General features: G+C 42.0%; 1 protein-coding gene across 2 annotated transcripts in view; it reads right to left on the reverse strand.

Annotated features, from left to right (window-relative positions):
* Positions 1-1176, reverse strand: part of PDCD6IP (programmed cell death 6 interacting protein) — a 37317-nt gene extending 36141 nt beyond the window's left edge. For both annotated transcript variants that reach the window (XM_056857454.1, XM_056857455.1), the window contains exon 1: positions 971-1176. In XM_056857454.1, coding sequence (XP_056713432.1) covers positions 971-1176 — 206 coding nt within the window. The remainder of the gene's footprint in view (positions 1-970) is intronic.
* Positions 1177-20236: the final 19060 nt, after the last annotated feature.

Consider the following 20236-nt stretch of genomic DNA (forward strand, 5'->3'; position numbering starts at 1 on the left):
CAAAAACAGAAAACAAAAAAAAATACAAAAGGAGCACTTATATTACAGTTTTACATCCTCTATTATAATATTCTAGAATAAACAGTGCCCCCACCACCCACCTTAAATGTGTACCCCACCACCAATGGACTTCCGGAGAAGTATTCTGACAGTATTTAAAATTACCTTAGGCTATTATTATATAAACCTGACCTGGATGGCCCAGGCTAGCCTGATCTCGTCAGATCTCAGAAGCTAAGCAGGGTCGGCCCTGGTTAGTATTTGGATGGGAGACCACCAAGGACCACCAGGGTTGCTGTGCAGAGGAAGGCACTGGCAAACCACCTCTGCTAGTCTCTTGCCATGAAAAACCCCAAAAAGGGGTCGCCATAAGTCGGCTGCGACTTGACGGCACTTTACACACACACATTATTATATAAACATTACACTTTATCTATAATTCATTAACTATACTTGTAAAAATCCATTTCTGCCCGTTCATCCCAAAATGCGATGGCCTTTAGCCAAGTTTTATTGAACTCTTCCATATCTTTACCATGTAAAGAATCTGTGAGTTTGGCCATCCGCGTGTATTAAGTCTTTAAGGTGCTACTGGGCTCTTGCTCTTTTCTACCCCCCCCCCCGAATGAGCGACCGTCCGCGCAAACTCGGCGCCGAAGTCACTCCACAGAGTTTCCTGTTGCCTTGAGCGTGAGCTTTAACGGGGAAGAGAGGAAAGGGCAAGGGAAAGGCCTGTCCCCACAACGCACACTGAGGGAAAGAGACCCTCAGAGCCCACGAGCGCCGTTCCTCAGCCACCGACGGGCCCTCCCAGCCCGGGACCGAGGCTCCGTCAGGGGCGCGGCCCGCGCGCAGCCGCACTCGCCACCTCGCGCTCTCTCTCCCTTCCCCCCCCCCTCAGCCGCACACACCTGGCGCTCCGCTCTCGGGCTCGCTCCGTCGCGCGCGCCCCCGCCCCTCCCCCGCTCACCTCAGGAGGGTCTCGAGCGAGCTCTCGTGCTTGTCCAGCGAGCGGCCGAGCGCGCTCCGGCGCAGCTTGCCCAGCTCCTCGGCGGCGCGGCAGTGCTCCGCCTGCGACTCGCCGCCCGAGTAAGTCTGCTGGATGAACTTGCACAGGGGCTTCGCCAAGTCCACCTCCGAGGCCTTCTTCAGCTGCACCGTGATGAACGACGCCATCTTTTTTGTGGCCCTTTCTTTTTAAAAACACCCCCCCCTCTTATTCGCGAAGGTGTCCTGTCCCCTCTCCCCCCCTCCCAGTTACTTTTTCCCCCCCTTTCCCAGCGGACCCGGCAGCTTAATACAGCGCCAGTCGCAGCCCCAGCTCACTTCCGGGATCTCCGTTAAAAAAATTGGCGCTTCCGGGCTCTATGATCTCCTCCGTTCAATAGCGTCATGGTCACGTGTCCGTTGATTGAGGCCTGCCCCCTTCCCTTTTTTTGCCCCCTAGCTCCGCCCAGTTGCTCTTTAGTATTTACCGGGCGCGGCCTGAGTCGTCTTATATGCTACTTGTAGAAAAGGGCAAAAGCCCAGTAGCACCTTAAAGACTAACAAAAATATTTTCTGGTAGGGTATGAGCTACCAGAAAATATTTTTGTTAGTCTTCAAGGTGCTACTGGACTCTTGCCCTTTTCTACTACTTCACTTCAGAAGAAGTGAGCTGTGGCTCACGAAAGCTCATACCCTACCAGAAAGTATTTTTGTTAGTCTTTAAGGTGCTACTGGGCTCTTGCCCTTTTCTACTACTGCAGACTGACTTAACACGGCTACCTGCTATGAATTATATGCTACTTGTTCATTCCGCTTCTTGCAAGGCCAGGTGAAATTAGTTCTTCAAACACTCCTTTTGCAGCATCTCTCACTTTTCAAGTAAACAGGCAAGGTGTTATTCCGACATAAAATTTTCACGGACTGGAGGCTGAACTGAAATCTTACTAGGGCTGGTTTTCTTTGTTGCTGCTGTAACTACCTTGAGCAAATGTTTGGCTGCCGTATTTAAGAGCGGAAGGCTGAATCCTGGCAGTGTGGAGGTGATGCTGGTCAGTAAGGCTGAGATCTTGGAAGTTTGTGTGGTTCAGCCGATGGTTGCTGACTTGAGCCTGGTTTATACTGACCACCTTCTTGGCTGGTGAGGTGGTGTCTGGCGAGAATACTTACTATGAATGCAAATGTTAATCTGCCCTGTATGATCTATTTTTAAAAAAAATTAAGTTCCCCAGAGCTAAAGGAAGTTGTAAGTATTGGTATTTTGAAAGGAGAATGATAGATGCCATTCTTTCAGACGGTTTGGAATCAGAACTCTATAGCAAAGCAACACTGAATACAGGCCAAAAAAATCACAGGAAACCATTGCAGTTGTTGAGGTGGATTCCTGAGGTAATGTGGCAGACTACTGACTTAACACACCAAATCCATATAAATCTTGTATATGAACGCATATTTCCCATGATAAAAGGGTGCTTTCGTGATGCTCCCATCTACACTAAACTTTGGGCATATCCTGCGTGGGGGGTCATACTTGAACTAGCATTACTGCTAGCGAAGTATGAGGATTCAGCTGTGAAAAAAACACCAATATGCCAGAATAACCTTGAGGCTAGACTAATGAAACACATTCTATATGGGAGAGCTCTTGAAAAAAACTTGGAAACTTTAGCTGATGCAAAATATTACTTCTCAAGAATGAGCATGTTACACCTGTTCTACAATTGTTCTGTTACTTGTTAATAGTTTCCAGATTCAATTCAAGCTGTTTGTAAAGTACTTCATGTTCTGGGAACCACAGATTTGCAGGACTTCCTGTATGTTCTGTTAATTCAAGCAGGGCCTTCTGAAAATGCCATCCTGTGAGCTGGTAAAATTGCCGGCTGCCCCATACTTTGACTGATGAGGCCGTTACCTGAAGAGTCCTGCCATGAGAACCCTAAAGTATTTTGAGTGTTATTGTTATTTCACAGCCCTTATAAAATTATTATTTAGGAGCACAATTTTATGAAGAGGTATGCGGTTGTGGCTAGTTGAAAGCATATTAATGAATTTTATTTATTTATTAATTTTAACTTTGATGTTCTGCTTTGGGTCTTGATGAGAAAGGTGGACTAGAAATGCTGTAATAATACAGAACGTGCTACTGGGCTTCTATTTGTTCATTTAAACCAACTAATACAGCTACCCCAACAGCCTGCTTATTTCACAAGGTATTATGACTGTAAGAACAATAAAACATGGAAGAAAGGCTTAAAAGAGAGCTAGTGTAGAATAAAGAAAGATTTAGCTTTAGCTGTAGTCAAGGAAGGCTCTGATTCCAGATGAGATATGAGACTCACAAAAGACTGCTATCCAGTGCATGCTGGTTAGGATTAAGTCTGAGTAGGATTTTCTTTTGAGTACTTCTGTCTAGGGAGTAGCCTGTGATGAGGCCTATTCAGAAGGCCCTCTGCACACAAGCAAAAATACTGTTATTATTTCACTTTTACCAACAACTAGTCTAGTATTTAGGGTTGCCAACTCAGGGTTGGGAAATTGCTGGAGGTTTGGGGGTGGAAGGTGGAGTTTGAGGAGAGGCCTCATATAATCTCATGCAGTCCACCCTCCAAAGCAACCATTCCCTCCAGGGGAAGTGATCTCTGTCATCTGAGGATCAGCTGTAATTCCAGGAGATCGCCAGGCCTCACTTGGAGGCTGGGAACCCTACTTGTATTACATATATTTTTAAAGCTAACCCCTAGGTTCTGCCCTCTGCTAGTCTCAAATTCTGGACTGGGTTTGGCGTATCTGCTCTTTTGGGACTTGGGCAGATCAAGGGGTAATAGTCTTCTAATGCTGCTTTCAAATATTGATCTCAGGCAGGGATAACCCCCAAGATTTTTTACAGTTCCCTTTAATATTTTTCACCATTTTTTCTCTTCCAGCTTTCAGTCATCACATATTAAGGTCCTCTCATACATTAATTTTTTTTACCTTCTTTCTATAAAGTATTTAATTTGCGCAGCAAACTTTTTGCTCCTCTAATAAATGGCCTTTGCCTTTCCTTAGTTTCCCAAAGTAGTTTTTCTAGAGACACCCGTAGTCTCAGGAGTCTGTGTTATGCTTGATTATATTACCTCAGTGCAGACATTTGTTATTCAAATTATTTGCAGTTGATTTCAAAACCTAAGAAATGTATTCAAATTTGTTCTTGTCGTCAAACATAACTATGTCTTTTAAACAAATTATTTGTTGGGTATCATAAGAACCAAGTTTAGCTGTCATGTTCTAAGGAAGAAAAAGCATATAAGAGATTCAAATATAGCAATGTAGAGTAATGGTAGTCCTCAAAAGTGTGTTAACACATTAACGTAAACATTTACTAAAACTTACATAAAACAGATGCAAATACAATAAAAGAATAGCTTTTCAGATTATTTTTTGCTTTTCTAGTAAATGTAGCAGTACTTGCAAGTTCAAAAGATTTGAAGAAAAATTCGATGTCATATTTTAGCTATTTGTTTTTATTAATAGCAGCAAAATGAGAAGTATTGTAGTGCTGCCCTAGTATTTCACATCTGAATCCCTCAGTATGACTAAGCAACACTGACAAGCCCCACACCTTATGAAGCATAACAGATGAATCAGAAATAGTAATGATATTCAAGTTTATCACGATTCAGATTTAAAATAAATTGCTTTACTTAATCAAGATTTAGCTGCTTATAAAAATCCTTAGAGGAACCCTTATGCTAGTATTACTAGTTTCATACTGCAGATAACAGACTAAGGCTGAAAAGGTAGCCAGTGGCTGCAATCCTGAGAATACGTTCCCGAGAGTAAGCCACATTGAATAAAACGAGACACTTCCAAGTAGACCTTCTTAGGATTGCTACAAAAGTTAAGTAGTGAATTCTTGGCTAAGGAGAGATTTAGACCTGACATGTTGTCAATTGATGCTTTTAGCTACTATGCCTTTTGGTTATTTAGTTGTTGGGTTGTTATTTAGACCAGGGGCGGGGAACGTCAGGCCCAGGGGCCATTTAAGGCCTGCGAAATCATGTGGTCTGGCCCTTCGTGGGTCCTGGCAGATCTCTAGCTCAGAAGAATCCAAGACTGGCGATCCGCCCCCTCCTGTGGACAGGAATAGCCACTATTCAAGGCAGATGTGAGTTTGTTTTGCCAAGAAAAGGAATCTTTTTTCCCCCTTGCAGAAGAGTCGGTAGCTATGGAGCTGCTAGGACTGCCCAAGAAACTGTGTTAACCCTTTACCACCCAGGCCATGGAGAAACATATTCCCTCGGTACTACAAGAGGGCTGGGGGCAGAAGTGGCGACAATGGAGGGGTTAAAGGGGCAGGGCCAGAATGTGCGGCGGCGGGGGGGGAGTTTTTAGCCAGTTTGTCCTCATTTTATCCCTGCAGGTGGAGGTAGCAGGAGCCGGCTGTAGAATCTGGCCCCGACCATGCGGAGCGTGCGGCTGGACGGCTACGTCCGGCTGGTGCAACAGACCATCCTGTGCCACCAGGTGGGCGAGTGCGCCACTAGTTGGATGCCTGCCTACTTGTCCACACCAGGGGGGGTCATCTGGGGCAGCTGCCTGCTTGGGGCTTGGTCTTAGATCCTTCTGAGCTAGAGATCTGCCAGGACCCACGAAGGGCCAGACCAAATGATTTCGTGGGCCTTAAACGGCCCCCGGGCCTGACGTTCCCCTGCCCTAGCAGGTGTTTGTCTCTGAGATTAGGCAGGGCCCTTAAACAGCACTCACCAGTGGATTCCCTTTATGTTGTAAGCAGAATGAGTGAGGTGTTCTTGCTTTATGCTGGTTGTTTGGAATATTCAGAGAACAAGTCTTTCTACCAATGCTCCCACCTTCCTGGAAAGCTTACAACCTGGAAAGCTTACAACACTCCTTTCCCCTTGCTAGCAGCTTTTCAAAGTGTCCAGCACAAGAAGAGAATAGCAACACAGTCTGCATGGATGAACTCCCCATAGGCTTCTGAATCCCAGCATTTGCCTGACTAAGCTATCCTCTGGTGTTAAGCATGAGCATATCTGTTGCGGCAGAAGTGCAGTTTCCCAGCACTCAGTTCACTGTGTTGGATTGCTGGAAGTCAAAGAGCTTAGAAGGCTGTAACTGTATATAGCAGTGGTGGTGAACCTATGGCACGCGTGCCAGAAAGGGCACTCAGAGCCCTCTCTGTGGGCACGCGCGCCGTCGCCCCAGCCCAGAAAAGCAGCCCCAGCAGAAGCAGGAGAGGTGGCAGGAGGGATCCCCCGAGCCACCTCATGGTGGCGACTCCTGCCCACAGCCCCGGCTCTTGCACCGGGCAGCCTCTCTCCTCTCCTTCTTTTGGCAGCCATGAGGGGAGGGGTGGGGAAAGTTGAGCTTCCCGGGTCCTCTCGCCATTGCCGGGGCGCCTGCGAGCTTCCCTCTCTCTCCCCCTCGGCAGTGCAGGGCGACTTTGCTGCGGCCGCCCCCCAGGCGCTGGGACCGGCCAGGATGGCTGGCGGCGTATTCGGGCTCTCCTCGAGCGGGAGCCGTTGCAGGGATTCCTCCCCTGGTACGATTGCCAAAGATAGGACTTTTTGGAAGACTTTGATTCATCTGCACTTTTTGGAGGACTTTGATTCATAGGCAACACACACACGCACACACGATTGCCAACCTCCAGTTGGGGCCTGGGAATCTCCCGGGATTACAACCGACCGCCGCTCTACACAGATCAGTTCCCCTGGAGAAAATGGCAGCTTTGGAGGGTGGACTCTATGGCATTATAACCCGCTGAAATCCCTCCCCAAACTCCGCTGTCCCCCAGATCTCCAGGAATTTCCCGGCCTGGAGTTAGCAACCGTATCCCCAGGGCATACTCCTTACAAGCACAGTGTGTTTTTCCCAGGAGAAAACTGTTCCAACAGACACAGAGCATTTGTGTGTCACTCACCCAAGCGAGGCCTTCTGCAGGCCCACCCTGCAAAAGGGCAAAATCAACAACTGCTAGGGTTGGCACTTTGCAATAAATAAGTGGGTTTTGGGTTGCAGTTTGGGCACTCGGTCTCTAAAAGGTTCGCCATCACTGGTATATAGGAATGCACTGAGAGACACGTATTGGCCAGTGCCCATCATATCATTAGTGACAAGGGATACAGTCACTCATCTTCTCCAGGTGCATGATATTTTAAACTATTTTTTGTTGATTTCTCTGGGATTTTTTTTTTTTTTTAGGCTAAGTACTTCCTATTGGACTACTTTAGTGGTGTTTTCTTTTTCCAGTGATGTGCAGCTCCTCCAAGAATTTACAAGGCAATCCGAAGAACACTTTCCTGGGTATAAGCCCCATAGAGTATATCCTAATAGATTCCTATTAGGATCTTCCTTAGGATTGCTCCATTAGTTACTATATTTGTTGGAAAGGTTAGTAGAAAATATCTCATCGGTGATCAAATATGACTCATCTGGGCCAGCAGAAACAGCATGAGACATCTCATGCAGACATGAATAACCGAATATGTCACATGTGTGATATTGCTAGAGAATGGAGGTTATAATCCATATTCACCCAAAAGTTTGGAGGCAAACACATGGCAGGGAAGCTCACGGGATATTTAAAATATAGTGAAATACAGATTATTCAATAAATGTCAATGTTAGCATTCCCTAGTATTGTCAATTTATGTAATCCACTTAAATTGATTTTATTGTAAAAACAATGGAGATCCTTGTACAGTATGGTTTTATGTATTTGCTTTTCTGCAATTATTTTTTATGCCAATAAAGGCTTTGTTGTTGTATTAAACTCACCTAAGACAGATTCACTTTAAACACACATGCTTTTATTATCATGGCAGGATCAAGAGTTGTATAGCAACTAGCTCAACATTGTGATGATACAGGATGCTAAGTTCTTGGGTAAATGAGAAAACAAGCAAAAAAAATTTTTATAAAATTTTCCATACTGATTAAACACAATATTCAACAATCAATGTAAATAAGCATCAAGGTGTAGATTCCAATAAAAATTGTTGAAAATACATATATATAAATAAAATATGAAGACTTCTCCTACACCTCCCTCAATCTTGTCATTTATTTGTAATCTCCTTTGTTTAAAATTCTAATCCTAATACTATTACAAACATTTATAAGAAATTATTCTTTAATATTTCTCATAATCTAAGTGATCACTGTTTCAATTATAACAATTTTCTATATTCAAGTAAAGAGAAAAAAATAAGAGAAAGAGAAAATAGAAAAAAGCACTATTTTATAATAAAAAAGATGGATTAGATAATAGGTATCATTTTTTTTACTTCCTTTAAAAATAGGTATCATTATAACTCCTCCATTTCTCCCAGACATCTAATAAGTATCTATTATGTTAATGTCATTAATTATTCTGTTTTTGTCAAAGCCAAGCTATTAATCAGTCCCTTTTAATTAAATCCCAAGAAATCTAGACCCTTTGAACCAGTCTCTTTATCCTGAATTTCCAACATCTTCCTCTTTTTCTCAGTAGCTTTAAACATCGAAGAGAATCCTTGGAAATTGTTAGTGCAATTCCCTCTGCAGAAATTGACGAGTGATAGTCAATCTGCAGTGTGATTTCTTCCATCCCTAAAGCGAAGAGAAAGATTCTGGTGTTTCCAGCTTTTCGCCCTTTTAAATTCTCCCAGTTAACATTGAAGAATTAATCTGGTAGATTATACAAACAAAAGTCAAAGGCTCTTACGTTCAAATCCATGGTTGTCAACTGGATTGGTTCAATTTCTTCTTTCAGATGTATATCCTTTGGTTGTCCATTGTGGCTCTCCAGCTCCTTAGCAGAATTTAATTCTTCTTTTGATGGCTTGTCATTTGGAGAGCTTTCTTCTCCCATCTCTGATCTCAATGTAATAACTTGGTCTTTTATATCCTTGAGATCTTCCAAAATTACATCCAGTTTCTGGTTGAAAAGTTTATAGATATTGTTTGTCAGCGAGAGTAGTCGATCCATCTGTTTAGTCACACTTTCCATAGTTGCTGCTTCTAATAGTTCTGTTGAAATTTAATTGGTAAAGTCCAGACAGGTATATCACTAGTTCCTATGTTGTGGGTAGTGAAGAAATGTTGTGGGGGGCAGGATATAAAGTTGCAAGCCTGCCGTTACTTCCTTTTGCCCAGGAACTTGGGAGATATTTGCCAGTTACACAGTAATGCCACACTTCCGGTCTCAAATTCCGTGGTGTTCTCGCGGTAGCAGACGGTAGCAGACGCTTCCGGATAAGACATAGCTTTAAGACTTGTTTACTCAGAAAAGCGTCTTCCCGGAAATGTGGGGGGGAATCTCCTCCGCCCTCCCCTTTGCACATCTCAGTCTCTGATTGGTGGCTGTAACGTCATTCAAAGAATCCTGATTGTTATGTCTACCCACCGATCAATTTGATAAAAATCCTGCCGGTTTATCCAGTGTTTTTAATTTTCAAAGAGTCATCCAAACATCAGATGGGGAGATACGGATTCAATAGGTGTTTTTTCGCTCCTTCAAGACTTCCAGATCCAGGTAAAACAAAAGGATTCTTGTAACTTACTCAGATTTTAGAAGAGTAGGTATTCTTGCTTCTGTATTGTTGCTTAGATGGTAGTAGATAGGGGAGATTTGAGCCTGATTCCAAAGAGACGTTCACGGTAATGTTTTCCCCTCAGGCCGGCGGGACCTCGTCCAGGATTCCGAGAGTCGTCCAAAGGCTCTCTCAACAAAACTGGGGGTCAAAAACACACTTAAAGGCAGCAGGGGTAGTCCTGCTTCCTGGTCCACTGATTAGGATCGGGTAGGGGTGCAGAATTGCACCCCAGATTCGAACTATTCTTGGGTCCCTCGGGAGCCCCCGAGAGACGTGGTGCTCAGATCAGCGTCCCTAGCGGAAGTCCTGAAAACAAGCAAAATTGATGCATAAGTTACAGAAGCAATAAAATGTCACAAGTGGTTTAGGTTGGAAATTTAAGTTGCAACTGTCGTAGTAGAATGATATGCCTCTGTAAATCTATCTGACCTCCTGTGTCTTCTTTAGATGCAAGAAGCCTCCAGAAGCCTTATTTCCTCATAGCAGCAAGCTTAGGGTGTGTGCTTGTATTTAGGTGACATGGCTCATTATAATAAAGCAATGCATTTTCCTGTTGCAAGTTAGTTGCTTGTAGTCACTGTCATTTCTTCCATTTGTCATTATCTGAGTTATCAAGTCCTAATGACATCTAATTGGGCTAGACCAAAGGCCGTTCCAGGATTGCAGAAAGCCACTGAGAAAATGTTTCATGTTCTCGCGCCTACCATTTTCAAGAATTTGAAGGGCTGTAATATAGAAGATGGTGCGGAGTTGTTTTATGTTGCCCCAGGTCAGACCAGGACTATCGGGAACCAGAAATTAAATCAAAATAGTTTTTGGCTAAACATTAGGAAGAACTTCCTGACAGAGTGGTTCCTCAGTAGAACAGGCTTCCTCAGGAGGTGGTGGACTCTCCTTTGGAGGTTTTAAGCAGAGGCTAGATAGCCATTTGACAGCAATACTGATTCTATGAATTTAGGTATATCATGAGAAGGAGGGCAGGAAGGGAAGAGTCAGTGCTTGGCTCTTGTGGCCCTTTCTTACATGCCCAGGGTAATGCTGATCACCAGTTTGGGGTTAGGAAGCAATTTTCCTCTAGGCCAAATTGGCCAGGGATTCTGGAAGTTTTTTGTCTTCCTCTGGGCATAGACCAGGGTTCACTGGGGGTGTGCAGGGGGAGGTAATTGTGATTTTTCTGCGTTGTATAGGGGGTTAGACCAAATGACCCTTCCAACTCTGATTCTACCTGTGCAAGGGTAGCTGAAACAGGCTCTGCTGCTGTGCTTGGGGTTTCATCTGCTGGTGGAAGATGAAGCTGTCCCTGGGCAAGGCTAGATGGGAATAGCTGCTCTGAGTCCTGTTCCATCTAGGCTTGGTTTGTCCAGGCCAGATCCAGCTTCTTCACTCTGCACCATTTATCAACCTTGAACAGCTGCATGGAGCCATAGTCTGTCCCATTAGAGGTAACAAATAGGTTGCTTCTGGAAATTCTATCCACGTGTGCTTCTCTTTTCATTTTTTTTTTCAGGTTAATCGTTTTAGCTTGTTTGAAAGCCTAAACGTTTTCAAAGGTAAAATTAGCATAAAATAAATTACATCTCCTAGGAACATCCACTTACATGAAAAGCAAAAATAGGAATGTCAGCAAATTCATCATATGGCACGGAACTGAAAATAATTCATTCCATACTATGCTTTTGATTTTGTTTCCAGTAATGCATTGAAATCCTAGCAGGGTCGCACTGTTCTAAGTCCACTGACTTAAATGGACTCAGAAGGGTGTAACTCTGTTTAGGATTCTCCCAGCAGATTGCAGTCCTAAACACACTCAATTAGAAGTAAATCCCAATGAAACAAATATGGTTTACTTCTAACAAAAATGTTAGGATTGGATTCTTGTGGCATCCTCACCCAATTAACTATGCCATGCTAGCAGAATCCCATTGTGCCATTCTATAGTATTATTACCAACTAGATTAAAATCAGACCTTATCCACAGAAGGCTTTTCTTTCAAGTAATATAAAAAAAATCTAATACCCTACAGGGTCTTTGGAACAGAGGAAGCTGCATGAAGCTATCTAGAAGTTAATTGCATAGAGAAACAGAATTACTGATAAGCAAATTCAAACACAGTCTCAACTCCAAAATTCAAGCTAGATTTTCATCAGTGCATACGCATTAAAAGGGGACACCAGACTGTAGTAAACAGTAATTTAAGAACATGGCAAGTGGCCTTTGAAATGCTTTTGTTGTTTCATAATGAAACTGCTTGTGTACAGGCCAGATACAATCCTATATTACTTACTGAAAACTCCTACAGAATCACTACTGCAAAATGATTTAAAAGTTACCATGACTTTGAATATTTTTGCCCAAATGGGCCATGAGAAAAGGATACCCCTGTTGTGGCAGGATACAATGTCTATTCTGTATGAAACCGTTTTCATATTATTCTTTTTAATAACAAAAGAGAGAATCCCTAAAATCATATTTAAAAATTGGAATGCAACATGTTGGTCAAATCTTTCCGATATGTCAATTGTGCAAAACGTGATGTAATCCAGTGACACTGAAAGGCTCCAAGAAAAATGAAAGCTATTAACCCTATTTGCCAGATCTTGGAGACCTGGAGCCCAATTCTCTTTTGAAATTAAAACTGGGAGCACGCCACCCTTAGGTTCAAAAAGATACACATCTGTACTTTCACAATTACTTTCCAACCGGCAGAAGTTCTACTTTTATGTATGGAATATGGCAGCCAATATTGTGGTGTGGATGTCAGAAAAAGGGCAGCATGAGAGAAAGGATATAGGCTTAATTTTATATCATACAAGTCTCTAGAGCAGGTTCAGTTCCCCTCTGTCCAAAAAAGAGTAAGTGAAGGGTCTATGATTCACTTGCCACATACAGCAAAGATAAAACAGTAATTGCCTGACCTGGATGGAAATTAATTAAAAGCTAGCTTGTTTCTTCTGTGTATAATGATTTTATCTTGTTTTATTTATTTAGCAAATTTTATGCTGCCTCTCCAGGGAAAGTGCCCAAGGTGTGGCCTACAAAACATAATTAATCATGTACAATTTTTTATTAAAATCCAGCATTACAAACCCAGCCACAGCATAAGAATATAAACCATTAAGCATCTTAAAATAACAGTTGCAGACACTAAAATGGTGCTAGAAGACCCCTTAATTAAAAAGCCTGCAAGAAAAAAAAGTTTCGGTTTGGTATCTGAAAGACAGCAGCATAGCACCAGGCAAGCCTCAAGGGGAAGGGCTTTCCATAAATGCAGGGTCACTGCTGAAAAAGCCATGTCTTTGGCTGCCACCCACCTCAGCTCTCAAAGTGGAGGCACAAAGAGCAGGGCTTGTATAATGTGGGAGTTTTGTGTTGTGAACTGGGCAAAGCAGGTTTCTGAAGAGGTGGCGGACACATTTTCTAAATAATTAAATGGACCGGTGATGTTATATTAAATATTTTTTGTAAACTAGTGTAGGGCTGGATCCAACCAGCTTTGCCACAGGTAAAAAGGGGAGGAGGGAGTTCCCTTTGACCACCCAAAAGACTATGCTGAGAATCATGGGACCAACATGGGGGGGGGAAGCCATGTGTGATGGGGACTATCATAAAAAGCACAAACAAAAAACCTGGCTAGATCCAATCTAGAAGAAGAGTTGGTTTTTATATGCCGACTTTACCACATAAGGAAGAATCAAACCAACTTACAATCACCTTCCCTTCCCGTCCCCACAACAGACTCCCCGTGAGGTGGGGCTGAGAGAGGGTGACTAGGCCAAGTTCACCCAGCTGGCTTCATGTGTAGGAGAGGGGAAACAAATCCAGTTCACCAAATTAACCTCTGCCACTCATGTGAAGGAGTGGGGAATCAAACCTGGTTCTCCAGATCAGAGTCCACCGCTCCAAACCATATCTATTTCCTAGTTAAATATTTTGTAGACAAAACCCTGATATTATTGGCCATGGTACCTTTTGGACAATCTTGTTGGCAGGGGATGCAAGGGTTGTTTTGCAGTTGCTATGATCTTAGCTGGGGGGAGGGCTGCTGCTCTATTCCTTGGCCCATGATAATCAGTCTCTAATATCATTTAGTATTTACATACTTCTGGGAAAGGTTATTTGGAAACGTCACCATTACAGTGATGACAAGCAACCCTGCCTGTCCCTCCTATCTTATTCCAAAGAGGCAGAGAAAACCATGATTGGTTCTGGAGGTGGTGAAGGGCTGGATGTAGGCCAAAGTACAGCAATCCAGGCAAGAAAAGGCCTGAGGGTACTCCTGTGTTGTATCCAGTGGCTCTGCTTGAGAAGCAGGTTGTAGAGGTATTCTTTGAAGATTATATATGAATAGGTCACCAGAGGGAGCCCTAGTGCAGTCAAAAAATAAAGGAACAACTGTTCAAAGTGCCAAGGAAAAATATACTAACATTATGTAGGTACCTAGGAATTCAGTGTCAGCTTGCATCTATGCCAAATGTCAATAAACACATAGCTTAATTGGAATCATATGAAATTTATTCACGTTCTTTCTCCAACAGGCCAAGCAGAAAAGCAGAACAAATATTCCTCCTCCTTCCACCATACACACCCTTTGATTTCCTTGATTCTTACTCAAGTGCTGATTTCAAAGACCACAGGTTTACAGAGTATGGAATTACTTAAGAGATGGTACCTGGGGATTGAAGTTAAAATACTGCTATGCCACCCATCCTTCCACCCCCTGCAAATGGCTTGGCTTTCTTCCCAAAGTAACAGTAGGGTAATGCCTCCATGATATAAAATATCACAAAGCAGTGAACAAGCTTTTGGATCCATCAGACCTCTCATTGGGTTTATAGTTAAATCCCAAAAAGTGGGGAAAGAAAATGCTGCTGTTGATTATTTCTTTGATTGATATACATGTTTCTACACAGTCTTTCTACCATTATATGTAAGGCAGTTAACAGTTTGAAATAACCTCTGCAATATGATACCCACAAAACTCACAGAAAAGGGGGCTGAATGAAAAGAGAAGAATCAGGTTCAGGCACTAACTGTTTCCTGACAGAAAGCCCAAGTCTGCAAAGGAAGGGCAGTGGCTCAAAGAAAGTGTTTTGCAGACCTGATTAGGTCAAACGGTTTTGGTGCATGGTGTTGCTTAAAATTCAACCTGAAGAAGAGTCCTGGTAAACTCAAAAACCTGTTCTTTACTTGGTGATGTTTTAGTCGGCTCTGAAAAGGGGGCTTTTGCTACTGTTGCTTTGGAATCCCCATCCCCCTGGATCAGTATAGCAGCGTGGAGTTACAAGCATGGCTGATAAATCTAGGAGCCACTTCAATCACTATGACCTCTTCATGAACATTTGGTTAAAAGCTATACGATGGCTAATTTGGAACATATCACTCTGTGCACTGGTTCCATAACAGCACCATTTAGTTTCTTTGGCCAGGAAATACCCAGTTTTTGTACAGAATATTGTCTATTATTTGCCTTCCTTGCATTACATTTCTATTATAAAGGTAAAGGTAGTCCCCTGTGCAAGCACTGGGTCATTTCTGACCCATGGGATGACACCACATCACAATGTTTACCAGGCAGGCTATGTTGACAGGTGGTTTGCCACTGCCTTCCCCAACTGTCTACACTTTACCTCCAACAAGATACTCATTTTACCAACCTCGGAAGGATGAAAGGCTAAGCCAACCTTCAGCTGGCTACCTGAAACCAACTTCTGTCGGGATTGAACTCAGGTGGTGAGCAGAGCTTCAACTGCGGTATTGCAGCTTACATTCTGCAGCTTACCACGGGGCTCCTACATTTCTATTATGTTCTCAAATAAATCTAAAACAAGGCATGCAGGCAAAGTTAAGTCCCACTGGTTTCCGTGGGGAAATTAAGCATGTAGGTAACACAGTGTATATACTTAGCAAAATAATATTCACTTCTGAGTTAAATATGCATAAAACTTGGTCCATAATCTCTCTCATTGAAATCAACTGCACAGAAAAATGTTTGACTTTGGCCAGATTATGAGGAAACCTCTAGGGCTGCACCTAATTTAAAGGGGTCGGGGATCACACTCTACAACATTCCTTATTTTGGGTCTCAAAATAAAAAACATTATTTTAATGGTACTCACATCTGAATGCCCTTGACAGAAAATGGCCAGATTTATGTCTCAAATAACACTACTGAGAACCCAGCAGGTATTAATCTTCCCCAAACCATTTTAATTGTATCAATTTAGAATGGTTCGTACAAAGCGGGGGAAACCATTCGTTTCTACTTTGTGAGCAATTACATTCCCCATTTTGTAAAACATTACACTGCTGTAATAAACAGTTTGATTTCACAGGAGGCAGGTTAATGCTCCTACGTCAATCAGAACAGGGTATTAGGTCATGCCATTGGGAATGTGCCCTTGTAATTACAGTATTGCATAAACAGTTTACGATACAACTTCTGCTTAAAGTACTCCAGGCATATTTTGAAGGAAATTGCAGAATTTAATTAGCATCAACAACTACCTGAATTCCATACAAAGAATGTAATTGTCTTCTGCAAATTAAAGTAGAACTAGTCACAACATTTATTACTGTATCTTACTCAAATGAATAATTAAACATATAAATATAATTATCTCCCCTCCACTCAAAATAATGTGAAAAAGCAGGTATCCACACTCTCTGTTTCCAGGGATAGCTAATTGCAGGTAACACCTAATCAGAATTGCTTATTCCCAAATAAGAGCACACACGATTGCAGATTTCCTCCTTCTAAACATGCATGGCCCTGACCAGGATGGCCCAAGCCAGTCCAATCTAATCAGATCTTAGAAGCTAAGCAAGGTCAGGCCTGGTTAGTATTTGGATGGGAGACCACCAAGGAATTCCAGGGTTGTTATGCAGAGGAAGGCAATGGCGAACCACCTCTTTTAGCCTCGTCTTGAAAACCCTGCGGAGCTGCCATAAGTCACTTGACAGCAGTTTATGCACAGAAACGTGCATAGGATTGGGACTTCATACCTGTTGATCATGATGGAAATCACAAGCAAGCCTAGAGTAACATTGAATGCAATGCTGTAGGATACAAGACCATAGATCAGGGGTGTTGAACTCATTCGTTACGAGTGCCAGATATAACATAAATTTCACTTGGTGGGGCATGGCCATCCCTCACCAGCCCAGATCAGGACTGGGTGGGTGGCTGCCTCGAGGGCTGAATAAGAGATCTTCAGGGGCTGCATCGAGCCCCCGGGCCATGTTTGACACCCCTGTCATAGATGCTTAAAAATAAATAAGATAGCGTTGCCAATAGAATTTTATATGGAATGTGTGTGTGGGGGGATATTATGAACTAAAATGGGTTCACCTGGAGCTATGTTGTAACTGTAACATCATTTGGAAATATTTTTAAAAATATCAAAAATCCGAGGTGTAAAAATATACTCATCAGTTAGTTGGTCAGTACTATTGGTGGACCAAGAAAGATTCATGGGAGTACCAAAATCCAGGTGCCCAGTAACTACTGGCTATTCTAAACCTTTGAGCCAGTTACCAAGCCTCTCAGTTGTTAAAGGTTATGAGTGAGATAAGCTTGAGACCTGGAGCTTCTCAACTATGCAGTGCCAGAAAGGGAGGCTTTGTGTGTGAGGGGAGCTGGGTGGTGATGATAGACCATAATGCACCAGCAAGATCTGTTCTTTCACTAGTGCATTCACTAGTACATCTTTCCCTGCCTTCAGTCTATCTCCTAAAAATATCTTACTGGCTCTTAAGAGGTATGGCTTTCTATCACTTTGGTTAAACTTTAAGTACTTAATTTGTGACAGGTCTTTAGTAAGCTGTGTGTATATGTCCAAATGTCCCCCCGTCCACAATATTCCTTAATAGTGGCATTTCTGGCTGCTTGAAAATGTAATCAAATTGTTCTTCCACCATTGGAACCAGCTTGAAAAGGATATTATTGTTTTCTTGATCATATTAGATGTACTGTCTAAGAAGTTAGGACTTTGCATGGCCAGACACAGCTGCCTTTTGAATGAAATGCCTAATTGTCAAAAAACAAGCTATCTGTGACTTACGGAAAGAACGTGTCTTGCTTATGAGACAAACTAGTATGAAACATAATATAAGATTCTGTTGTTAATGAGCGATTTGGGAGTCTTGGAGCAATTTTTTCCTTACCCGACTGAAAAAAGAAGCTATTGTCTCTCAGCCCTAACCAGAATATTTTCCTGTGGTTCTCATACATTTTAGAACATGATACTACATGTAGTAGTCGTTAATGTTCTAGCACAGCTTGGGTGTGTGCAGAACAAACAGGTTTAGTATGAATTTCTGGTTAGATATATATGTTGTGGAGGTCGTCTTAGTTAAACGCCATGCCTTAGCAGTGCTGTCGTTTTATTTAGTCACAGAATCTATTTAGTATCAAAACTGACAAGATATTTATCTTGCACACAAAATACTTTTAAAATCATACACAAACCTGCTTATTTTAACAGAAATTAAAAGTGACAGAAACAGATAATATAATAGCATCTTTATCGGATGAGCTTTTTTTTTAATTTAAAAATTGCAGAAATGTTGCAAAAATATTGCAAAAAGTATTTTCAATGAGACATGCTGGGATATTCAGGCTGATGACAGCCTAGCACAGTTCAATGATGGAAACAAAGATAGTATTGATGAGAATCCTAATTATCTGCTTTTGCATCAGTTCACAGAAAAGAGGCCAAAGCAGACTAAAGAATGAGAAAGAAAATATAAAAAACCACTCTAAGCCAAAGCAGATAATATGGCTATATCCTTCCTGGATAAGATTCTTCACATCTGCTCAGTTAATCAAGATGGCTTGATTTTAGTCTGTTACCCGGAGCATACAAGTGTCGAATTAAGAAAAGTTCCCTGCTTTTAAAAAATAGCACAAATAAATCATTCCCTCCCTTTTTTTGGGGGGGGGAGGAGAAAACACTTCAACTTTTTAATAATCTTGAAGATGGTCCTCCTTCATGGGAAAAGGCTCAGTGGTAAAGTATCTGTTTGGCATACAGAAGGTCTCAGGTCCTACCTGAGACTCTGAAATGCTGCTGCCAATCTGAGTAGACAGTGTTGACCATGATGAATCAATGGCCTGTATAAGGCTGCTCCATGTCTTCAAGATGATATTTCAGATGGGGAAAAATAATGCTCACAGTGGTATGTCTGAAGCCACCAGTGGTGCATGCAAATATTGTGTGTGTGTGTGTGTGTGTGTGTGTGTGTGTGTGTTAAAGTGCCATTAAGTCGCTTCCAACTTATGGTGACCCTATGAATTAATGACCCCTGAAATGTCCTATCGTTAACAGCTTTGCTCAGGTCTTCCAGACTGAGGGCTGTGGTTTCCTTGATTGAGTCAATCTGTCTCATGTTGGGTCTTCCTCTTTTCTGGCTGCCTTCCACTTTCCTTAGCATTATTGTCTTTTCCAGTGACTCTTGTCTTCTCATAATGAAAAAAACTCGTCTTCTCATAAAGCGTGATAACCTCATTTTAGTCATTTTAACTTGTAGGGAGAGTTCAGGTTTGATTTAATCTAGAACTCACTGATTTGTCTTTTGGGCAGTCCACGGTATCCGTAAAACTGTTCTCCAACATCATATTTCAAATCAATCAATTTTCTTCTTGTCAGCTTTCTTCATTGTCCAACTTTCACAACCATACATAGTCACAGGGAATATTATGGCATGAATTATCTTGATATTGGTTGCCAGTGACACATACTTACCCTTAAGAATATTTTCTAGTTCCTTCATGGCTGCCCTTGCCAGTCTCCGTCTCCTTCTGATTTCTTGGTTGCAATCTCCCTTTTGGTTGATGATGGAGCCAAGGTATAGAAAATCTTGAACAATTTCAGTTTCTTCATCATAAACCTTGAAGTTGTGTAATTCTCCAGTAGTCATTACTTTTGTTTTCTTGATGTTCAGCTGTAATCCTGTTTTGGCACTTTTCGCTTTAACATTCATCAGTAGTTGTTTCAAGTCATCACTATATTCTGTCAGTAATGTGGTGTCATTTGCATATCTCGAATTGTTATTGTTCCTACCCCCAATTTTCACTGCACCTTCATCTAAATCTAATCCATCTTTCTTTATATGTTCTGCATATAGATTGAAAAGACAGGGAGATAAAATACATCCATGTCTGAGAGTTTTGCCAACTGGAAACCATTCTGTTTCTCCATATTCTCAAATCTTTTGAGGGTGGCCAAATTATCACCAGTAGATATTAAGTGGGACAACACTGTCTGAGTCTTTAGGCTGGAACCCGATCCTAAATGAAGACCAAGCTGGAGAGCGTTGCACTGGTAACATTTGGGAATCACTGCATTCTAGCAAAACCCAATAAACAATTAAGAAATGTAATAGTTGGCATTCAGTATTATACTTAGTTTTCATTGGTTTCCCCAAAGTAATTTTTGATATAGGTATCTTAAATAATATAAATGTTGATAAAATGACAATTCACACAAACAACTCTAGTTTACATAATATAGAAAGTGTTGCTGAATCCTTTTGCAAAGATATTAGTATAGACCTAATTTAATCTCATCATTAAAGCTAGAATTCTTATTTAATCTGGTCATTATTAAATACATTCCCACAGTCTGTAAAGTCCCCATAACTGCCAGAGAGTTTTTCAGTTCTGGAAATAACG

Source organism: Euleptes europaea, chromosome 11, assembly GCF_029931775.1.
Source record: "Euleptes europaea isolate rEulEur1 chromosome 11, rEulEur1.hap1, whole genome shotgun sequence".
Classification (NCBI taxonomy): domain Eukaryota; kingdom Metazoa; phylum Chordata; class Lepidosauria; order Squamata; family Sphaerodactylidae; genus Euleptes; species Euleptes europaea.